At 31.8% G+C, this 23,383-nt stretch overlaps 1 protein-coding gene across 3 annotated transcripts in view; it reads right to left on the reverse strand.

Annotated features, from left to right (window-relative positions):
* The window catches only part of GABRB2 (gamma-aminobutyric acid type A receptor subunit beta2), a 247,228-nt gene that overhangs the window by 172,540 nt on the left and 51,305 nt on the right, over positions 1-23,383 (reverse strand). For all 3 annotated transcript variants that reach the window (XM_003756790.2, XM_031953631.1, XM_003756791.1), the window contains one exon: positions 8,492-8,712. In XM_003756790.2, the coding sequence (XP_003756838.1) occupies positions 8,492-8,712 (221 nt within the window). The remainder of the gene's footprint in view (positions 1-8,491; positions 8,713-23,383) is intronic.

Genomic DNA, 23,383 nt, shown 5'->3' on the forward strand with positions numbered 1-23,383 from the left:
ATGCTGTAAGATTCATTTTCCCATATTTAGTTTGTATGCTATGTAACACTAGAAATACATTAGTGATTATAACCATAGTATAAGCAAGCAGACAATGGAAAGAAAAGCAATATCCATTAATTCACTTATTTGTTGAATATAACCTATGGTCATGACTTTCCATGCTGTTGGACTATATTTGGATATATTTCATAGTCAAATTTTAGACAAATGATTAGTGGTGACCTTGTCAGGGATTGTAGGACTTTTTTTTTTCAACTTAACATATTACATTAATTAATGAATCTCAAAATTGATAGGAATCCAAGATATCATCTTGTCCATGAAGAAATTAAAGTCCGTAGAAGCTGTTACTCATCATCACATAATTAAGTAGTGGCAAAGATGAGAATGGACTCCATATCTCATGAAATATGAATACATGTTTCTTTCAGGGCTAACTATCAATATTCATAAATTTTTCAATTTCAACTTTTCCATACTAGTATATCAATAGCATAGTGTGTTCTTCATTGTGAAAAATTGCTTTCACATCCTTAAGCATGATGAAGGAATTGGGGATAGAAGTGAGTCTCTATAATTCCTAATCCAAATATTCTTTTAGAGTCGGACAAACTGAATTGCAAGGAGGTTGTTCAACTGTCCGGCTTAACCACTGATATTTTATAAATAAAAGTCCCTTTTATTGTATTACTAAATCTTCCAGTCCATCATCGACTGACTGCTCCCTTGGGAAGTTGTACATTAATGCAGTGCTTGCTGAGCAATGAAAAGAACAGCTGGTGTGCTTTCCAGAAAGTCAGTGCTATCCAAATATAATCTATCATTGTGATTAGGTCCAGTTTTATTGTGCATGTTGTCTGAAGCCTAACTCATCCCATCCTCATTTGAAAAGCAGAATAGAACCAGACCATTTAAGATCTTTAAATGCCATGTAAAGACATTTATATTTTATCCCGATGCAAAAGTTAACCACTGGAGTTTCTAGAACAGGAGGGTAACATGGTCAAGTTTATACTTTGGGGAAATCAATTTAATAGTAGAGTGGAGTGGAGGACAGATTGGAGCAAGGAAATACTTAAGGAAAAGAGACAAATTTGGAGATGATTGCAATAATGCAGGTTAAAAGTAAAAGTTGTTATGTAAATAGAGAGGAGTGGATGTGTAGGAGGGAATGAGTAACAGGATCAAATACTCCCAAAAGGGCAAGAAAACTTAAAACTAAGAAAATGCCATCAGATTTAATAATTAATAAATCACAGGTTACTTTAGAAAGAGCCATTTCAATTGGATTATGACCAGACTGCAAGGAATTGAGAAATGAATGGATGATGAAAAAATATGCAGGAAACAAATATACATAGCTTCCCACACCTCCCTAAAACTTGGTTATGAAAAAAGAGAGAGATAGAGTGGTAACTTGAGGAAAAGACTGACTCAAAAGAAAGGGTTAATTAAATAAACTCCGTTTGGCTCTCAAAGGTAAGGTTAGACCCTGGTTGATCTATCTTCTTCAACTATCTGTTGCAGACCATCTCTTCTCTCCTGGGGATACTTATCAGCATAGTACCACATTAAATGCCTCATTAAAACATTATAGACATTGATTTAAGTTCTGTTTTATACCCAACTCTAAACTCTATTTTTAAAATTCACCTTTACTTTTGAAATTTTATTTTCAATTTCAAATTCCCTTCCCCCCTCCTTTCCCCTACACATTGAGACAGAAATAGGATTCCCTCATTTCTTCATTATGCATGTTCCAAAAAAAGGAAGAAAAACAAAGGATATATATTTAAATTGTACACTGAGCCTATCAGTTCTCTATCTGGAGGATGGTAATAGTTTATAACATGAATCCTTTGGAGTTATTATGGATTATGGATGCAGTATGTGACTGATTAGAGTTAGTAAATCTTTCACAGTTGATTATCTTTACAATATTGCCATTGTTAATTTAGATTGCTCTCCTGGTTCTGTTCACTTCATTTCACACCAGTTTATATGTCTTCCAAGGTTTCCCCCCCCAAAAAAAAGCATTCCCTTCATTATTTCTTACAACATAATAGCATTCCATCATATTCGTAAATCATAACTCATTCAGCCCCTTCCCAATTGATGGTCACCCCTTCAGTTTCCCAATTTTTTGCCACCACAAAAAGAGTTGCTATAATTTTTTTTTTGGTAAATTTTGGTCCTTTTCATTTTGGAGAGATCTCCTTGAGGGGTCAACTTAGTAGCAATATTTCTGGGTCAAATGGTATAAATAGTCTTTTAGGTGAATCTCCAATTATGCTTCAGAATGGTTGGATAATTCATTGTTCCATCAACAATGCATTAGTGTAGCTATTTTTACCAAATCATTTCCACCATTTGTCATTACCCTTTTCTGTCATCTTATTCAAACTGGTGGATATGAAGTGGTGATTCAGTATTGTTTTAATTTGTCAATTCTTTATACTGAATCACTTCAGTAGCATCCCTCACCCTATCCTCCTTTATTTTAGTCTCTGAGAAAAAGTGATGCTCTCTTTGCAAATGACAATTCTTTTTCTACTGACCTCTAATCTCCTGTCTGCTCAAAGAGTTTATATCTTCAATCTATTTCTCTCTTTTAATAATTTTTCAGTATTTCCTTATGCACTTATTTTTCTAATACTTAAAATCATCTCTACTTATTTTTATTATTATACATCATTTTCTAATTCCTAGTTGCTGCTTTCACTTTTAGTGTAATAAGTTTATTTATTTTTAATATACATTGCTTTATGAACCATATTGGGAAAGAAAAAGCAGAACAAAAGGGAAAAATCGTAGGAGAGAGAAAAAAAAGCAAAAAAAATAAGTGAACATAATATATTGTGATTTACATTCAGTCTCCTTAGATCTTTTTCTGGCTGCAGACACCATTTTTTCTACAAAGTATATTGGGATTACTTCAGGTCACTAAACCACTGAGAAGAACCAAGCCCTTTATAATTGATCATTGCACATTCTTGCTATTATATGTACAATGTATTCCTAGTTCTGCCTGTTTAGCTTAGAATCGGATATATTGATATGTAATTATTTAGCTCAGTAAATCTGTTTGGGGCTTTCTATAATCAGTTTATTCATCATTTTTATAGAATAATAATATTCCATTAGCTTCATATACCACATCTTGTTCAGCCATTCCCTAACTCTTGGACATCCACTTCTTTTTCAATTCTTTGCTACCACAAAAAGAACTCCTACAAAGATTTTTGTACATATGAGTCCTTCTCCTTTCTTTATGATTTCTTTGGAATACAGACCCAGTAATGGCACTGTCAGGTCAAAGGATATGTACAATTTTTATAGCCCTTTGTGCATAGTTTCAGATTGCTCTCCAGAATGGTTGGATCATTTTACAACTCCGCCAATGCATTAGTTTACCATCTACATGCCCTCCAATATTCATCATCATTTTTTCATGTCATATTAGCCAATCTTAGAGGTGTGAGATAGTACTTCAGAGCTGTTTTAATTTGCATTTTTCTAATCAATAGTGATTTAGAACATTTTTTCATAAAATTATAAATGACTTTAATTTCATCATCTGAAAATTGTCTGTTCATATCCTTTGACCATTTATCAATTGGAGAATGACTTGTATTCCTATAAATTTGACACAGTTCTTTATAAATTTTAGAAATAAAAACCCTTATCAGAAATACTACCTGTAAAGATCTCTCTCAGCTTCATACTTTCCTTTTAATCATGTTTGTGTCAGTTTGTGCAAAAATGTCTTAATTTAATGTAATCAAAGCTGTCCATTTTTCCTTCTATAATGTTCTCTAGTTCTTCTTTGGTCATAAATCCCTCCCTTGTCCATTTTTCCTTCTATAATGTTCTCTAGTTCTTCTTTGGTCATAAACCCCTCCGATCTCTACTCTTTTAGGTAGGTGAATTATCACTTTTTCTCCTAATTTTTATGGTATCATCCTTTATTCCCAAATCATGTATCCATTTTGACCTTATTTTGGTATAGAATATGAGATGTAGTTCTATATAGTTACTGCTTTTAACATGGCTGATTTTGGGCATCTTGTTTTGGGTCCCAAGGATCTCTGTTATCCCATCTAACCCAGAGCCCAGGGAAACCTCAATGTAAATCCCTCAGTGATTACACAGATATGCATCATACATAGAAGAATTATTCTAATTCTTTATAACAATATCTTAATGGAAGGATGTTCATGTCTTTGGCATGAAAAAATCCTATATTTGAATCTAATTAGTTTTTTTGTTGGATTCATTGCCAATCTTTTCACATTGCAGGCTCATATCTTGATTCTAAAGAAATGAATTAACAAAAAAGCCTAAATGATTGTATTTTTAGACCATACTTCAGTTTAGTATTTTACAGACACAGTGAGTGGTCCAAACAGAAGTGAATAATCCTTAGAAAGCATAACTTCAATTAGATTTCCTTGTCTTATTCATCATAAATGAAATTAATAGTTAAAAAGCCAATACTGTTCTATATTCAATTTCTAACAGTGAATAGATTGCTCTGATTTTTGTCTGCAGAAGCCAATATAACATATTATAATATTTTTAGACATGCCCTCCCCTATCAACCAATTTCACACTGAGCCTGAAATGATTTGCAATTAAGATGACAAATATGGTTTATATGTCTTTCTTGCCCAACAATGTTAATTTCACAATGGTAGGACATTGGGACAGTGTTGTGGTATGTATTTTTGAGGGGAGACTAGATTTGTGATTTCATTGGCTAAGAAATTTTTCATGATGAAACATCCTCTCCTAATGCAGACTGGCGATTTCTTTGCCACTTTTAGTCTGTAAGAGTTTCCTGAAGCATGGAAAGATTAAGTGAATAGCTCAGGGCCATACAGCCAGGATCAGGTATAGCTTCAACTTAAAAGTTGGTTCTCTATGCACTTACTATGCATGTGGCATTTTTTATATATTCACATACTTTGTGTATATATATATATATATATATATATATATATATATATACACACACACATAAATACAATCATACTGTTTCAAAAAGCAAAGAAAACAAATCAGTTTTCCATGATTCAAAATAGCATCTTCCTATTTTGGTAGGTGGATTTATTGAGTAATAAATCTCTTTAGAGAATAACCATATAACATAGTCCTTTAATTTACAAAGGGTCTTCCACATAACCATACTGGAAGGTGAGTTAGTGTCAGTATCATTATCCCAAACTTACAGATTGGAAACTGAAGCTCAATATTATTAAGGAATTTGTCCACATTCATACAGTTAAGTGTATAATTCACATGAAACCATTGGACTCCTGCTAATTTCACATGTTTTTGTATATATATATATATGCTTCTTCGTCACTGTGATTTTCAATATTTTTAAAGTTTTGTCTCCACCTCTGTCCACTAACTCTTCGAATTGACTGTTGCCATGGAGAGCAATAATAGTGGTGGGAGCTAACCAAGTGAGGCAAATTTAGTGGACGCTAAAAGGAAGGATAGCTACATATTGCTATGTATAAAAACAAAGGCATACAAATACCAATAGAATGCTGAAGCATTTTAAAAATTCATTAAACACTTTAGGGAAAATCTTTTAATTAAACTTTTCATTGAACTTGATCTCTTATGTCTGTCAGTGGACCTCAAATCTTACTATCACTCAAGGGCTTTTGTTGATCCTCATTTCCATCCTGCTTTCTCTTCCCAGATTCCTTTCTGCCTCTGGTACTTCCATTCCATGGCATCTTCATCATAACTGTTTTTTGCATAATATTCCTGTATCTTTCCTGTGTAGGAACTTCTTGACTGAAGTTTATCTCTACTCCATCAAACCAAGAAAGTTCCCTCCTACATGGTATAATGTGAGCAGCTACAATCTCGGATTTTACCAAAAGGAAGGAAGGTGGTGCATTTCTATACAATTTTAATTGATTTTGTAATTATTTTTCTTTTTCATTTCACCTATTTCACTTCATGACCAAAGGAGACTTTTTCATTGACATTCTTGAAACTTCTCCTATTCCTTAGATCAAGTTCAAATGCCTGCTAAAATTCCATTCCAAATCCTATTTCCTCCATAAGTAACATGTTAGTGAAAGGGAATATAATCCAAATTTGTTCCAAAAGTCCACAATTAATACACATTTTGCCATAATCCTTGTTAATCTTCTTACATCTGCACCTTACATTTCTCCTGCTTTTGTATTAAGCAATATTCTTCCATGAATTAAATTTAATTTTTAGAATAGTTCTAGTCTGTATCAATCCAAACATACCCTACTCTCTTCTTTTTTAATTCATTCATTTTCATATTTTTCATTTCATTCATTTAGTCCATTCATCATAATATTTTGTTGTTTACATACACAAAACATTGTGTATATAACTTAAGAAATATAACTTAAGAAAAGTAAAGTGTTTGACTATCCACAATCTATAACATTTTCATTAGCTCAATCCATAATGAAATCCCTAATATGCTTTTGTCAAATTCAGAAATTACATTCACCCAGAAGAAAGAACATAACTTGATATTGTCACCAGAGTCATTTCAAAATAAGAACACAAAAAGCTATTTCAAAACAAAGAAATAAGAACTTTCCTACCATTTTAGTTTTATAAATAAACCATCTCAACTACATCTAAGTTGCAAAGTTCTGACATTAGGTAAAAGCCACAATACTGAGAACAGAAGACTTTTAGCAAAATGCAAAGTATAATGGACTAGAAATTAGAGACATTCTCCTCTAATTTCTATTATATTTTTTTAACTTATATTGGGTGATTTCCTCTCATATGTGAGAATGGTGCTATTATTATATTAGAGCAGGAGCAGCAGAATTTTCACAGATACACATATACTTTCTTACCAGGTCTCATTATGACCACTGATATGTACCTGCAAGATTATCATTAATATTCTGCATTTAATTTGTGGTTATTACAACAGAATCAGTTGATCCACAAGCTGATAAAGTCTATTATCTTGACACTGGGTTGAGGCTCTAGAGTGGTGCCGGGTTACTAGCAGTGAAAATGTTGTCCACTTATTCATGAAAGTAGTGCCTTAGTTAAAACAAACAAACAAACAAACAAACAAGCAAGCAAAAAAACATTCTCTCCCTCTCTTATGCACATCTCTTGTTTTTCCTCATAAGAAAATGTTGAGTAGAAGACTTATCTTTCTTCTAGAGAATAAGTTTCTTGAAAGCTGGAATAGAATTTTTATTTATTTATCTTCCTCAATCCCCAGTACGGTATCTTGTATATAATGCATACTAAATATTTATTAAATGAATGGTCTCATTGGGGCCATTTTCAAAAGAAGGGAAATTATGTTTAGCTTGAAAACTAATTGCTTCTTCATAGTAATAATGTGAATGGTTAGGCTTCTGTGGACTACATGCAGAATGTGAAAATGTATTACAACTCAAGGGTCAAAAGAAAAAAAAAATAAATGCAGGGTATCTTTAATAATGTGGACAATATTGGGAAAACTAAGATGATGCAACCCAAACTCAAATTAATCAATTAGTAAGAATTAAGAAATTGTTTATACACTGAATGACTTGACACTTAGAGTTTTTAGCACACACACACACACACACACACACACACAGAAATAATTTTTAAAAACGAGGGGAAGATAAAAATAGGAATTCAGCTTAAAAATAAGAAAAACATAAAATAAAAATAAGTAAGAGTTTCAGTTCCATGGATACTGATAACAAAATAGATCACCAACATTTAAAAATCTTAGGAAAATTGGCATATCTGACTAGTTGAGTATTTTGCATTTAAATAAATTTCCTCCTTATTACAGTGTGCTAATAAATAATCCATATTTCTTTACTTTCCTTTTTCAGAAACTATATGAATTGATCTCTCCCAAAACAGACAAGTTTTATTTTAGACTTTTGGATTTCCATTAGACTGTCAGGCAATGCCTGGTTATGGTATAAGGTGTGCAGTTTAATAGACTTAAAAAAGATTAATGAAAAAGTTTGTCCATGTTTGTCTTATTTTCAAGGCCAGTTACTTCTAGGTTGAGGGTTGGGAGAGACCATCAACAAGTTCTCCCTCTCCAAATTTACATCTGACTCATTTTGAACAGGAGTGATTTTTTTTTTTAATGAGTTGCTATCTTGAATCCAATTTCTTCTTCTTTTTTTGGTGGGAGGGTGGGAGGAGATAGTAGCAGTTTATCACTGCCATTTTTGTTTTAATATGTTGTTTCATATTTTTATTTGTTTCAATATTTTAAAGGAAGTAGCTCCAAAGTCCAAACTTAGACTTTATAGAAATCTTAGTCCTACATGTAATAAAGACTCAGCTATTCCAAGCATACAGCTTTTTATGATGATATTTTTAACTGCCTATCAGAAAGGGTAAACAGAAAACTCCCTAGGAACATCTTTAGTTAGGCAACATAAATATGACCATAAGAAAGACAAAGTTAAATTTCTATATTGCTACAGACCTGAGGCCATAAAGGACAGTCCCATCAGGATGCAGACGGATCATCCTATTCTTGACAGTCACCCCGTGCACAAATGATTTCTTGTCGTTCAGGAAGTAAGTATCAGGTACCCAGAGCTGATCCGCTACTCTATTGTCCAGTGTGAGATTTAAGGGTATTACATTATATGACAGCCTCTTATCTCGCCAAGCTTGCTGAAAGTACATTGTCAGAGTATAGTCCTGTGATTGGGAAAAGAGAAAATTATTTGTACCAAAATAAATTTTGGATATAGGCAAACAACTACTCTATGTATATAAAATGGAGTGATGCTCAGTATATTTTGTATGATTGTGAAGTAGAACTGTTTGCAATCCCTCCAATCTATCAATAATTATAACAGCAAGCATACGTTAAAACATTCCAATCCATTAATGCAATTTAACAATTTTCTTTTCTTTTGCTGGTTTTTCACCAAAAAAGAAAGAATTATTTGGATTTAATGTTGCAAAGCTGAAAGTTATTGTATCCTTACATGTCTGTTTTTTTTCTTTTAACACTTGATTGTGTATATTTAATGAATTATTTTCCTACAAAATTACTTAATACAATTCATGAAAAAATGACACAGTGGATGGAATACTGGACTTGAGTTGAAATCCAGCTTAATATATTTATGAACTATGTGAATCTAGATAAGTTATTTTTTATCTATCTACCTCAGCTTTCTTATCTGTAAAAAGGGAAATAATAATAACACCTACCTGACAAAGTGGTTGTAATGATAAAAAGTGATAAAAATTGTAAATGTCATGCAAACCATAAAATGCTATAGAAATGCAATGGTAATGATTGATGATGATAATGATGATGATGGACAGAGTCCTGGAACTATATCACTTAACTCTGCCTCAGTTTTTTTGTTTGCAAAATAAGTTTGCACTTACTAATAGGATTTTAAGAATCAAATACAATTGTACTTGTGCAAGTTGTATTTGTAAAAGTACTTTTGAAACCTGAAAGCATTTCATAGGCATATCCTATATTTTACTAAGCTATGTGGCTTTCAGCAGGTAATATCATGACTCAGAAGCTCATTTTTCTCTTATGTAAAATTAGAGCAATAATACTTTTATTACTTCTATAATGACATATAAACATATAAAATGTACATAATCAACAATTATTAAAAATGCTGGTGAAATAAAGTATTTTTGAAACCAGAGAACATACTCTTAGTTATGCTTTATCAGTTTTCCTCACTTTTCCCCAAATCAGAAATGTTTATGTTTGATCTCAGACAAACTCTATCTTCTGAACGTAAGACTTAGTTATCCCTATTTGTTCTAGAAAAAAAAAAAAAACAATGAAACAGTGAATGAAATATAAAAATTCTTAGGGTTCTTCAAATGACGACATCATAAGTTTGGCTTAAATAATTTTTTTCTCTTATTGTTTTGAGTAGACATTTTTCTAAACTTGGATATTAAAATTCTTTTTTGTTGATTTTCTTCAATTTTGCATCACATTCATTTGCAAATATATTTCTTCCCTTTCTCCGTATAGTGAACATTCCCTTAGAAATAATGTATAAATACAAAGAAAAATTTCACCCAAACCTACTGACAGATTCATCAACAACATTTCCCAATATAAGCAACATTCCACTATGTTGATCCTTACTTCCCTCAATGAAAGGAAAAAGATCAAATTTTTTAACCCCTTTCTGAGATCAAAATAGATCATTGTAATTTTCGTATTTGTTCAGTTGTTTTGTTTTTCTTTTTTATAATACCATAGCCATTGTATAGGCTGTTCTTCTGTTCCTTCTTGCTTCAGTCTGCTTTAGTATATATGTCTTCAGAATTTATATTTATTATTTCTTATGGGGTAGTAAGTAACATTCTAAATGTGATATAGCATCTCTTGATCAACTGACATCTACTTTATTTTAAATTCTTTGCTAGAATTCTGAGTTGTTCTCTATCTCCCTCTCATCCATGCTGCTGATGGGCTTCCCACCTTCCTTCTATCTCTTTTGAAATTACATAGGTTTCAATGGATCATACAAACTGTCAATGTGTTTTCATAGTTCTTACAATAAAATTATTAATTTTTTCTTTTATGCTATTGTTATGATATTATGCTAAAAGAAAATAATTTCTTTTATGCTACTTTTCATGAACATGTTTGGGCCTATGTATATCCATCATAAATTTTTCTACTTTCCTTTAGCTACCCATTTATTTGACAATTAATCATTGCCTTCTGGCATTTTTACTGTTATTTTGGTCTTGTAATATTTTTAAGATTTGTTTGTATGTAAGTATTGTCTAAGAACAATAGAGAAAGGAAGAAAGAGGATAATCATTTATTAAGTGCTTATTATGTTCCAAAAATTGTGCTAAGCATATTATAAATATGATGTCATTTAATGAACAAGACATGATTCCTGCTTATACATTAATTGGAAAGAAAATGCTATTTCTCAGATCTCCTAGAAAAATGTTTATATGAAAGATACTAAAATATTAGTTAATTCATTGGTTAATATTCCCAATTGCTTTATTGCATCATATATTTGACCACCAATTCCCTTTGCTCACTCATCAGGATAATAATTCTTTATAAACATTTGACCTTAAGAGCACCCATGAATGTCCTTCATACATTAAACAACTTCATATCTCCAGAATCACTTTTTTTTTTTTAGTTTGCATTACTTCATATTACTAGTGGTGAATGTGGGGAAAGTCAGAAGTCTGACACTGGAAAATTGAAAGATTCAGATAGGAATCACAAAGATTTCTAAATCTTACTCATACAGGTAACAAAAGTATGAAACATAAATGTGATTTGAAACCAGGTTCTTTGAAACCAAAGTTAGTATTATTTCCCAACTTAATGGTTCATTACAACCATGATAAATCAATCAGCAAACTTCATTGGTACTTAGTTACTTGGATTCTATTCCATTCAATCCCATGAATATTTATTAACCACTTATGTACTATTTTGTGTTTTTGTTTGTTTCATAGTTATTATAAATATGCACATAATATAGATCTGGCTAAGAAGCTCATTCCTTTTGAATCTATACAAGAGTGTATTAATGTGTTTAACTATCATAATTCTTCAAAGAGAGGAAGCTGGGGAGCTTGCTTCAGGAAGAATTGTGGTAATATCTAATGGAATTGCCTTGAAGAGACTTAGAACCTGTGTAGACCTACATAACTGCATCTATTCTAACTTTGTGGTGAATGTGAGCCACTTTTTTTTTTTTTAACCAACTACAAGTATAGAACTGGCACTGAAGACACCGTTAAGAGGATGAAATTTGCCTCAGTCTCTTTATTTTGACAAGTTATTTTTGGCTGACTTCTTCATCTAGAGAGGATCCAGTGAAAGACAAGGCTGTAAAGAAGCAGGACTCAAACTTCCCACTTGAGATTAACATGTGACCTATAAATCAGTTTTTTGCCTGCTTTAGCATTTATTTTTTCATTTTAGGTGAAGAAGATTAATTTGAAGGTCACAACTCTATGGCTTCTGAAAGATCAAGATAGTGAATCAACCAGGAATATGGGAATATAGGAATCCAGTCCATTTATGGGTTTTGGACTCAGTCCAATACTGATTGTTCAGGCAAGTGGTAATCTTCTGAATCCAGGACAAAATTAGCTAAGGTAGGATTCTGGATATGAATTTGATTAGACAAATTCAATGTAGAAACTGCTAAGGACAAGCAAGAGATCAGTTGGTATAAGGACGAATGTACACTTAAGGTACGTAAATTGATAGAATTGTGTTTTTTACTCTATCTGCAAAATAAATATCCATTTGCAAAATTAATTGATATAAAGAAGTCAAATGTAACTAGCATTCTAATCAAAGATTGGCTAACTATGAGGGATGAGCATGTCTAGAATGGCAGCTTAAGCCACTGGAATTAAGGAAAAGATATTGCAACCCCAAAGAAGAACTCCTAAAACCTCAGTGGAATGATGCAGCAAACCTGAATCAGAGATCTTATGCTAAAAATATTTAGCTATTTTTTTTTTAAATTTATCATCCCCATAGAGTTAAGGCCCATTTCTTCTGTTGTTTGAGCTGTTCTTCCTCTTACTCTCCTCCCAAATTTACTACCATGGAAATAGGGATAAACTCATGTATATATTGCAGATGTCCTATAAATGTCTTGTGAATTCATGAAAAAATGTTGACCTGGAGGTTTCTGAGATTTTAAAATCACTGGGTTATATTCCATTATATATGTGCATACAAAGAGCAACTGTAGCTTTATAAAAAAAAAAGTGATAACTTCAAATTCACTTTAATGTGACAGAATTAAAAAAAAAATCTCTGGAAATGGTAGTTTATTCACAACTACTAAAAAAAAGACAAAAAAAAAAAAAAAAGCTAAAACATAAGATGTATCATATCTTTATAGAGGGAAGCAAAACAGATAAAATTTCTGCCAGCCTGAAGTACACTTAATTTGACATCCAGGTACATAATAATGATTTTCAGCAAAGCAATGATAATATTCATTTAAGAATCATGATATATGAAAAGAGGAAGAAATATTAAAGTCTCTAGATTAAAAAAAATAGAGGTTCTAACTAGTTAGTAAATTGTTTATATCCATGCATATTAATGCCCACATTGGCTCATTTGTTCATGGCAAGTTCAATACATAAAATTATCCTAAACAATTCTGTTACCTTCTATTTTTATGTTTGTTAATAAAAGTTGAATTTTTGTGTTTCTCAAGTGTCTCCCAAGGGAAAGGGCAATTTTAAAAAATTGTATCCTCACTTTGTATATATATATATATATATATATATATATATATATATTCTAAGGGGTCTGCCTTGAGAGCATTAACCTCCAATAACTCAGTATAGAAGTGGAACTCTTGGATTTTAACTATTCTAAAGCCAATTTCAGCAACTTTGCCTAAATCGGTGCTGGAAATTTAGATTACTTATCCAATGAAAACATAACGATGAACTTAATAAATATTACAGCAAAAAGTTATGGTATGTGAATATAGTGGAAAAGCATTATGTTGTGATATCATAGAACTTAATAAGATTTATCTGTTTGCATTCCTACATGGGAGGATGATACTTGACTCATTCGAAACTTTTCATTATTATGGCAGTTAGCAGGAGTATATATAGACAGAAGGCACAAGGTTGAATTGAATATAAAGGGTTATCTTAAAATGATGAAATTGAGGCATAAGAGTAGAATGTATTAGAAGAATAGGAAAGAAAAAAGTGGAATGGTATAAATTATCTACCATAAAAATGGAGCCAAGAAAAAGTTTTTACAGTGGAGATGAGAAGAGGGTGAAGGAGTGAACCTTACTCTCATTGACTCAGAGGACATACTATACACACTCAATATGGTTATAGAAATCTATCTTACCCTTCAGGAAAGGGCACTGTGGGGGAAGGAGTGGTTAGTAACAAAAACTTGAGGAGAGGTATGGTGAAAGGAGAGAGATAATAGAATAAATGGCAAGGGGTAAATACAGCAATAATAACTATAAAAAGAATTTTGAAGCAAATTTCTCTGATGTGGCCTTATTTCTCAAACACAGAGGGAACTGAATCAAATTAAAAAAAATAATAAGAGCCATATCCCAATTGATAAGTGATCAAAAGATAGGATCTATGCCCAAAGAGTTATAAATTCATGCATATCCTTTGACCTAATAATACTATTACTAGGCATGAATACCAGAAGAGATTTTATAAAGAAGGGGAAAAGGATCTATATGTACAAAAATAGCAACTCTCTTCTTAGGGCAAAAATATTGGAACTTGGAAGAGCTTCCCATCAATAAGGGAATGGCTGAATAAATTATGATATGTGATTGTTATGAAATATTGTTTTATAGGAAATGATAAGCAAGATGCTCTCAAAAAAAAAAAAAAAAAACCTGGAAAGTCCTCCATGAACTCAAGCAAGGTGAAATGTACTGTATACAAAACAATACCAAAGTTCTGGGATGACCAGCTGTAAATTTTGCTATTCTCAGCAGTACAATGATCCATGACTACTTTGAAGGACTTATAATGAAAAATACCATCCATACTCAGAGAAGAAACTGATTGTTAGATAACAGATTTAAGAATTTTTTTTTCTGTCTCTCTGTCTCTCTCTGTCTATCTTTCTGTGTGTGTCTCTCTGTCTCTCTCTCTAATGTTTTTTTTTTTTTTATTTGAGGGTATTTTTTATTAGGGTAGAAGATCTATGTTTTCTTTCACAACCTAAATTTTTAAAATGTTTTATATAACTTCCCATGTGGTTTCTTAATAGGAGCTGGGAATGGAGGTAAGGGAGAGAATCTGGAACTCAAAAGTTTTTTAATATAATGTAAAAATACTGTTTTAAATATAACTAGGGAAAAATTAAATAAATAAATTTAAAAAGAAAATTATTGTGTTGTGAAAAAATGAAGAAATGGATAATTGCAAAGAGACCTGGAGAGAATGAACTGACACATAGTGAAATAAGTAGAACCAGGATAAAAATAATATGTAATAACATCAATTTTATAAAATGAATAAACTATGCAGTCTTTTAGGAATTAAAAGAGTAGAATAAGGAGAACAATTAATACAATAATTCTAACACTATAAAGAAAAAACACTTTAAAAGCTATAAGAACTATGATCGATATAATTATCTTTCATGATTCATTTTTCACAGTATAATTTTTGCCTAATAGCAAATTAAGATCTTTGCTAATATTTTAAAAAAGAACAGATTTTAAATTATAAGAAAAAGCAAATGTCCTATGAATATGACTTTAATGACTCATTGATCAATAAATTATAATAATTTATACTATAAATTAAACTATAACCTATAGTTTAGTCTATTGATGCTGGGTTCAAGTAGAAGTCAAGAAAATTTGAAATTGAATCCTGCCTCAAATTTATTGTATGATTGAGCAAATCACATAGTCTATCTCAGGTTCACTTTCTTTATTTATGAAATAAGGACAATAATATCACTTAGCTCAGAGAATTATCATGGCAATCAAAAGCATTAATTCATGTAAGGGAATGATATAAAATTCTCTAAATATGTTAGCTATGTTAGCTGTTATTTTGAAGAGCATTTTCTCCTAGTTTCCCATATATTTCCAATGGAAGGAATCAATTAAATATGCTTTGGTTTAATTCAATTGAACAAATTGAAACAATTCAAAAGCAAAAAAAAAAAAATCAAAAAACAATTCAACAAAATTTTAAGTACCTTAGCTTTTTACTTTTTTTAAATCAAAGAATTCTGAAAAATGATTTCTTCATAACAGTGAACAGTTTAAGCAAAGTTCTGAGAGAAATGGACATTTCATGTAGGCCTCATCTTTTTTTTTTTTTTTAATTTTAAATTCTAATTTGTTTTTGCCTTCACAGAATGTGCACAGTGTCTTCTCTCTGAAGTGACAGACTCTGGAGAGATCTGATAGTACCAAAGTAAAAGGACAATTTAAAATAAGTACATATCACTGCTTTCATATCTCTAACAGGCTTGAGGAAGTTGATAGGAAATCCAATTTGTAAACTGATACTATAGCAAAAAAAATATGTTTAGTATATACATGTACTTCTAAAAGAATATCTGATGAATGAAGATGAAAAAAAATAAAAAGCACATTATCACCCTTCAAAAGCAAAGCCAATTTTTAAAATTTTGATTTTGTGAACAACATCCTCCTCCATTTCTTACATTTTTTTTTTACATTTTCCTTGTCAGTTTAATGTTATTCATATGCATGAACAACATTGATTAGCCAGTAAATCTGGTATTGAAGTGGCCACTTTTTTTGTTCCACTTCCCCCCAAATATACACATACGTACATACATGCATGCAAACCTCACATTATCATGCCATCAGATATTTTTTGCAAGAATAAAAAGCAAAAGCTTAGATTCTTCCATTCAGGTAAGAAGGCCAGACAAGCCTTTCAATACAATACACAATTGTGTATAAGTTCACAGAATTTAATACAGTAGTGTGCTGGAGTTTGTGCCATGGAAATCAAGACTTATTTGTTATTAATTTTTTGCCTTGAATAAGAAGAAGAGATATTTCCTAATATCCCCCTGGTGTCTTCTAACCCATCTAGCACATCCCTAAAAGCCTTCTATAAGTCTGTCCCCTACCCAATATATTACAAAATGAGGTTCCCTTTTGTCTATATTGTTGGGATGATATCTTTCTGCCATGAATTCCAGTATTCTAACAGTTGTGCTTTGAATACACAAAATCCTTTTTGTGACTGCATACCCATGGGGAGGTAATGCTTACCTTGAGAAATCAACTCACAAACTGTTAGAACTCAGACTTGAGAAAATTATCTACTTTATCTTGGTCTGTTTATATATGAAAAAAATCAAGACCCAGAAAAATAAAGTGAGTTATTCAGTATCACAAAGCCATAATCCAGGTTTCCTAGCTCCCAGACCAATGTTTTTCTATTTTATTATGTTGAACTGATTCATCTAAATAAGCCATCTCTCAACACTACTTTTTCTCTGTGCCGTGTCCTTGGAATGTTCTCCCTCTTCATCTTTGCTGCCCGATTTCTTGGCTTCCTTCAAGACTCACCTAAATATCCACCTTCTATAAGAAAGCTTTTGAAATTCTTCTTCTTTTTACTATTTCTTATTTACCCTGTTTATAGTTTGTTCATACAGAGTTTTGCATACTGTCTCTCTTTTCTAAGAGATTATAAACTTCTTCAGGGCAGGATTGTCTTTTGCTTCCTTTTATATCCCTAGTGCTTTACATAGCCAGTAATAATTAAATGCTTATTGATTAATTGACTGATTGAATGAATCTCATGAAATATTGTAGAGTTTTTGAAAAAAAATTATGAAACCAAATCAACAGACTAATTGAAATCACTATCAATTATAAAGTCCATAACCCCCTATACAAGTGAAATCAATGTTATAATATTTGTTTAATTTAATAAGCACTTATAAAATGTCTACCATATATAATACATAATACACTTGAAATATTATACTGTCACCAAGGATGGGTCTTACATTCTACTGGGAGGATAATTGATTTCAAAGTAGACCATATTACTTCTTATTCAACCCCTAGGAAAATATAAATGTCTGCCTCATATGTAACTTAGTAAAGTAAACATCAATTCTGAAGAAAATTTGAAGCCAATTTTTAAAATCTAAATTGACTGCTGCTTGCCTCAATTACCTGATCAAGGTAGTCATATAATAATTTTAGTCCTCTAAGTGGCAAAGGACACTGTGCAAATTAATATCAAAACATGATAAAAAGAAGTCATTGTCCAAGCAACACTGTTAAATGCAGAAAATAAATGGAAAAGCATGAGCACTGATAAAAAGATCATCAAATATGATAAATAAGAGGTAATCTTAACTTTATATGGAGATATTTCTATTGGATTTTGGACAGACATACAAATGTATACTTAAAGAAATTTGTTTAAGAATCCAAGGAAATCTATAACTTGGGAGCTTTATGAGAAGACTGTCTAATAAATATTTATTTTATTTTGCTTCTGTTTTGTTTTCTGTTTAGAATAAATTGATTTTGGTATCTTTAAAGATAGTAGGGGGAAAACAATTGCTAGGGAAAGACTGAAGACTCAAGAAAGGAAAAAAAAATCTGTTAGGACAATCTTCTGATAAAGACAGTAGGATATAGGATCAATTGATAGGGAATGCATCATAGAAATAGTGAAATTCAAGATGGACCTTGAAGGATAATTAGGATCTACAGAGATAAAAGACAAAGGAATGGGGTACTCTAAGCAATGGCAAATAGGATAAGATTGACATGAACAAAGTATGTTCATAACTCAATGAAGAGGTTAATCTTATTACAATAAAAAGTGCATGTTAAAGAATGGGAAAATGATGAAAATTATTTAGTCACCAAAAATCAAAGTAGAAATGACTATTAAGCAATGCTTTCTCAATTATCACTTATTTGTATTTTAAGTCATATGATTTCAACCTTTTGTGGAAGCACCATATTTCCTGAGCCAAATGAAATAGAGATATAAAAATAGAAGATATTAGAGGTTGGGGCAAAGAGGAAGAGTCAGGAAAAAAAAAACTCACTAGTAACCTGAACAAGGAGACTGTGAAGAAGGAGGGGTTTGAGTTGGGTTTAATTGGCAGAGGACTAGATGAAGGCAAAATTGACCTGTCATGATCAGCACAGCTTTTCCCAGCACCATCAGCATCACAAAATTGATACACTGACCTTTGCTATTATAAAATGCTGAAAGAGGCAGTTGCGGAAATCTATTATCTCTCTTAAACTAATTTCTCTTTACTCATCTAAACTTCTTGTTGTCTTTATTTTGAATCAGAGTTTGAAACACCCAGATCCCCTAGATGGCTTCCTTTCCTAACTTTATCCCTGTCTGTGCAAGCACTCCATTCTACCTAAGCACTCTTCTTTGCTGCTAAGGCCAATAAATTCACATTTCAAAGGGTTCTCATTCAATAATAATAAATTCTGCAGCCTCTGAATGACACTGATGTCACCATTAGGAATATGGTGTTAATAAAATCCCTAGGATACTGAAAAATGCAACTAACATGGTATTTGGAATAGTGAAGTTCTATGTTCCCTCCTAAATCTAAAACTTTGGTTTCCCATTTATGTGGTGAGGATCATTAGAATTGGCTTCAAACGTCCCAGAGGACAAAGTATTACTAGAAGTAATTGCCCTTATAGATGGTAATCTTTTATAGATTTTTCTATTGGGAGGCTAAATTGTGATGATTTTACTAAGCCACATCTGGCATTTTTCAGACACTCCTGGTTGAGAGATCATAGACTCTCAATGTATGATTCTGGTACACTATATAAAGGAAAAACTCTCTAGTTAAAGAATGTGTATTGCTCCTATAATGACATGAAGTTGTATGGACAGTCTATTAAGCTAGTTCAATTAACACGTATATCTTGGACAAAGACAGAAGAGAGGAAATTAACATTGAGGTCTCCATAATGTGTCACTTTATGTTAAAAACTTTACAAATATCATTTTATTTGATCCTCACAACAATTCTCCAAAGTAGGTGCTATTGTGATGTCCTTTTTACAATGAGAAAATTGAGGCAAAAGGAAGGGTCCAGGGTCATACTGTTAATGTCTGAGGTTAGATTTGAACTCATATTGTCTTGACTACAGCTCTAGTGCTTTATCCCTGTGCCACCTAATTGTCTCTCAAAAGGGACAATGATTTTAATTAAAATCCAAATGAGAAGGAAATGTGGGAAAGTGTTAAATTTATAAATAGTACAGTTTTTAATAATTCCAGTTTGTTGACTATCTCAAATCCCTTGTTTTTCCATATGCAAATTCTTTCTGTTGATGTCATATGGACATGAATATAGAATATCATAATTATTTGAGAATAAAAATTACATGTTATCCAAACAGTGAAAAAAGGCACGTCATAGATGCAAGTAGGTAAAAGCATTTTATCAATAACTTCTTGATCTCAAGCAGTGATAAATGGATATCTTAAATTAAACATGTGAACATAAGAGGTAAGCCAGTCACATAGTCAAAGTGAAAGATAATAAAAAGGCAGTACGAATACCACACTGCTGCTTAGAATATCCAGAATAAGACTTCCAGCAAGGTGGGTAGATCCATAGACAATACTTGTACAAGATGAGAGAGAATGGATGGTTTTTAATTTGCGGAGGTAGAAAACATACCCACACCAATGAGATCATAAATCTCTCAAGGTAGCTTTTTATAGGAGGCATAATAGTGGTTAATAGAAAGTACACTATTTTAAGAGCTGAGAAATGGGTATTTCAAGCTTATGTTCCTAAGTACATGATTTTGGCTAAATCATTTTTCTTTTCCTGTATCTCCAGTTTTCTCATCTATAAAATGACATTTTAAAAGTGATTTCTAAAGTTTCTTTAAACTTTAGAATTCTACTGTAGGAAAATGAGACATTAAAAACTTCAAGGGAAATTTAATTAGATCCTGTGTTATACAGTTGACAAATGAGGCATAGTGGATAAAAGTCAGCCTCAAGTCATATCTCTAACATATATTGCCAGTGTGAGTCATTTCAGTTCCCATTTTACCTTGGCAACTTTCTGACATTCTAAGTTACAGATTAGTAGCTGAATTGTAGCAATTGGAGGAGTTTCAACGTTGATGAAATCACAGAACTGTGCCAAAATGACAACAGCAACAACAGTGAAGTGGGCTGACTATTCAAATTCTTTGCTTACTTTTTCAACATATCTGAAAATGAAGTAATTTTGTGTAAAAAGAAAAATGAAAACCTCTAAGAACTATCAAAATGGATAGGAAGTGAAATTCTTAAGCTACATATTTAATTATTTTACGTCATATTTAGGGCCATATCTATAATGGGACTTTTTCAAGGAGGAAAGGTTGTAACAAAGGTGAGCAAATGCTGCAGGTTGCCCTAACTTTATAGAAAATGGGCATCACTTTGTAATTGACACCAATTGCATGGTGATAAAAAGGAATAGAGCAAGAGTGGAGCAGAAAGTATGCATGTTCCTTCTTGCCTTGCTCTGTGTAAACAGAACTTGAAAATTATTTGACATATATATGACTTGAAAATTACATATGACTTTTATATTAAAAGTATAACTTTGTCTATTTTCATTTTTTTATTTATGAGAAGAAAGAAAAAATGTCTCTTTTCACTCTTTTAACCAGTGAATGAGAGAACTGTTTAATTGTGTACAAAGCAAAAAAGCTTCTACCAAAGTACACTTCTCATTAGACAACTATCATAGGTATCCAGGTTACATAGAAATTATAGCCTATAAGAGTACTCTACAATACAGAGGAGTTCACAATACTCCAAAATACAGTTCAATTCTGAATATTTGCCTATCAGAGATAGCAATGTGATTTAGTTTATTTATCCTTATGCAAAGAGGAAAGATCATATGTTGCATTTGTCACTTCCCTCAATCACTGATTCATCTCAACTGCAATTACTTCCTGAGTTAGAAGAGTTTAGGAGAAATGGAACTGGTTTTGGTTAGATAAAGATATGCTTTATTCAAATCTTTTCGTAATTTACATTAATAGAAAATTGAAGCCATAAGGAATTTTATAGATCATTTAGTCCACCCCCTTCATTTTTAAAGAGGAAGAAATTGTAATCTTGAACAAGAAAGTAGCCTGCCTAAGGACCCCCAGCAAGTTACAAGCCTAAGAGATATTAGGTCTTTTGTTCTAGTACACTGCTTCTCTTATAGCAATGATTTTCTCTCATTTGAATAGCTCCAAATATTGTTAATTTCATTTGTCACTAACATTGTTTTGTTATTTCACTTTAACAATGCAGTTGTGATGGAAAATAAGAGTGTAAATACTATTTTATGGTTGATAAGTTACATATATGGCCCCTGGGATGCAAGGAGCAAGCTTCTGTTACTCTTTTATGATTATTGCCTTTTGATTACACCATGCATTTTCAGGCAGATTCTCAGCTACTTAAATATGTTCAATAGAGTTATCGTTTTTATTAGCATCACACCAAGCGCTAAATTTAATTTCTTGTCTAAATTATGTCTAATCTATTTGGTATTCATATTCATCCAGAGAGTTCTCCTCCAGGCCAAGTACAAAATATTTATCTGAAGCACTGTGCATCACAGTGGATAATTCCTTACACTAGTAACCAATGTTTATAAACTGTATACATTTATGCATATGGTGTGGCCATACACTATGCAATTAACAACCATAGTAAGGAAAGATTCATTCATTTAACTTTAAAAAGGTCAGAGTAGGGGCTCCCTAATGTAACTTTTCCAACCTATGTAAATTGGGAAAGATTCATCACCAAAAGACTGGTCACCAGAGCATTAATTTTATGGCATCAATATTTCATGAAAACATCTACTAAAATATATAGAGTCATATTCTACATTAATAGAATACTTTAAGAGTTAAATAATAGATATTTTAAAATACTGAAAGATAAAAATGAATGAAAATTAAAATCAATGAGTAGCATAAATTAACAATTTAATTCCATCTCTTCTATTGAAGATGACATAGCTCTGGAGTAAGCAAAGGGCACCAGGCCTTTCTGATAACAATTCCAGTACTCACTGAATTATGCTACAGTACCTTTCCACATACAATGGGTTGGAGAAATGAGACAAGCAGTATTTGTTTTGTGAAGCTCAAAAGTTTCTACTTGAGTGAATCAAAATGGTAACCCACTAAGAATGAGTTTAAGGTCATAAATTGAAGCTCTATGAGCCAGTTAAATTAGCTTATTTCACTAACAAGAATCTACACCCTTGATTTTGGGATCACAGATAACTCAGTGCAATAAGCACTCCCCATTGAATACAGAGAACTATATGCATCAATAAGTTATTCTTATTAATTGAGGATAGCATATTTGACACTTTGCATGGACATCTTTTTATTTCTTCCACGTTAACTATAGATATAATAGAAGCTGTAAATGTAACACATAAACTTAAGAAATTAAACATTTGATGCCAAAAAAGAATTGGTTATTTTAACCATAAAACAGGTGGTTTGTTGCAAATGTGCTATTCAATCATCCAACTATTCAAGTATGACTTTGAGTCATTTTCCATTCTGTCTTTGATACTCGTAAACTCTAAACTGAAAATAATTCTTCCCATACTGTTCCAAAATAAATTTTCAGGTTATCAAGTTTAGACTTTGAAGTGACCATGTTGAAGAACAAATTGATCACCTACTATGTGTTTCACATTGTGGGTATATTAGACACAATAGACCATAAAGGTGCAGGGAATATCAAGAGGTTACTACATTCAAACTTCTGATCTAACTCAATATCTTTTAGCTGA

The sequence above is a fragment of the Sarcophilus harrisii genome, chromosome 2 (assembly GCF_902635505.1).
Source record: "Sarcophilus harrisii chromosome 2, mSarHar1.11, whole genome shotgun sequence".
Lineage (NCBI taxonomy): Eukaryota > Metazoa > Chordata > Mammalia > Dasyuromorphia > Dasyuridae > Sarcophilus > Sarcophilus harrisii.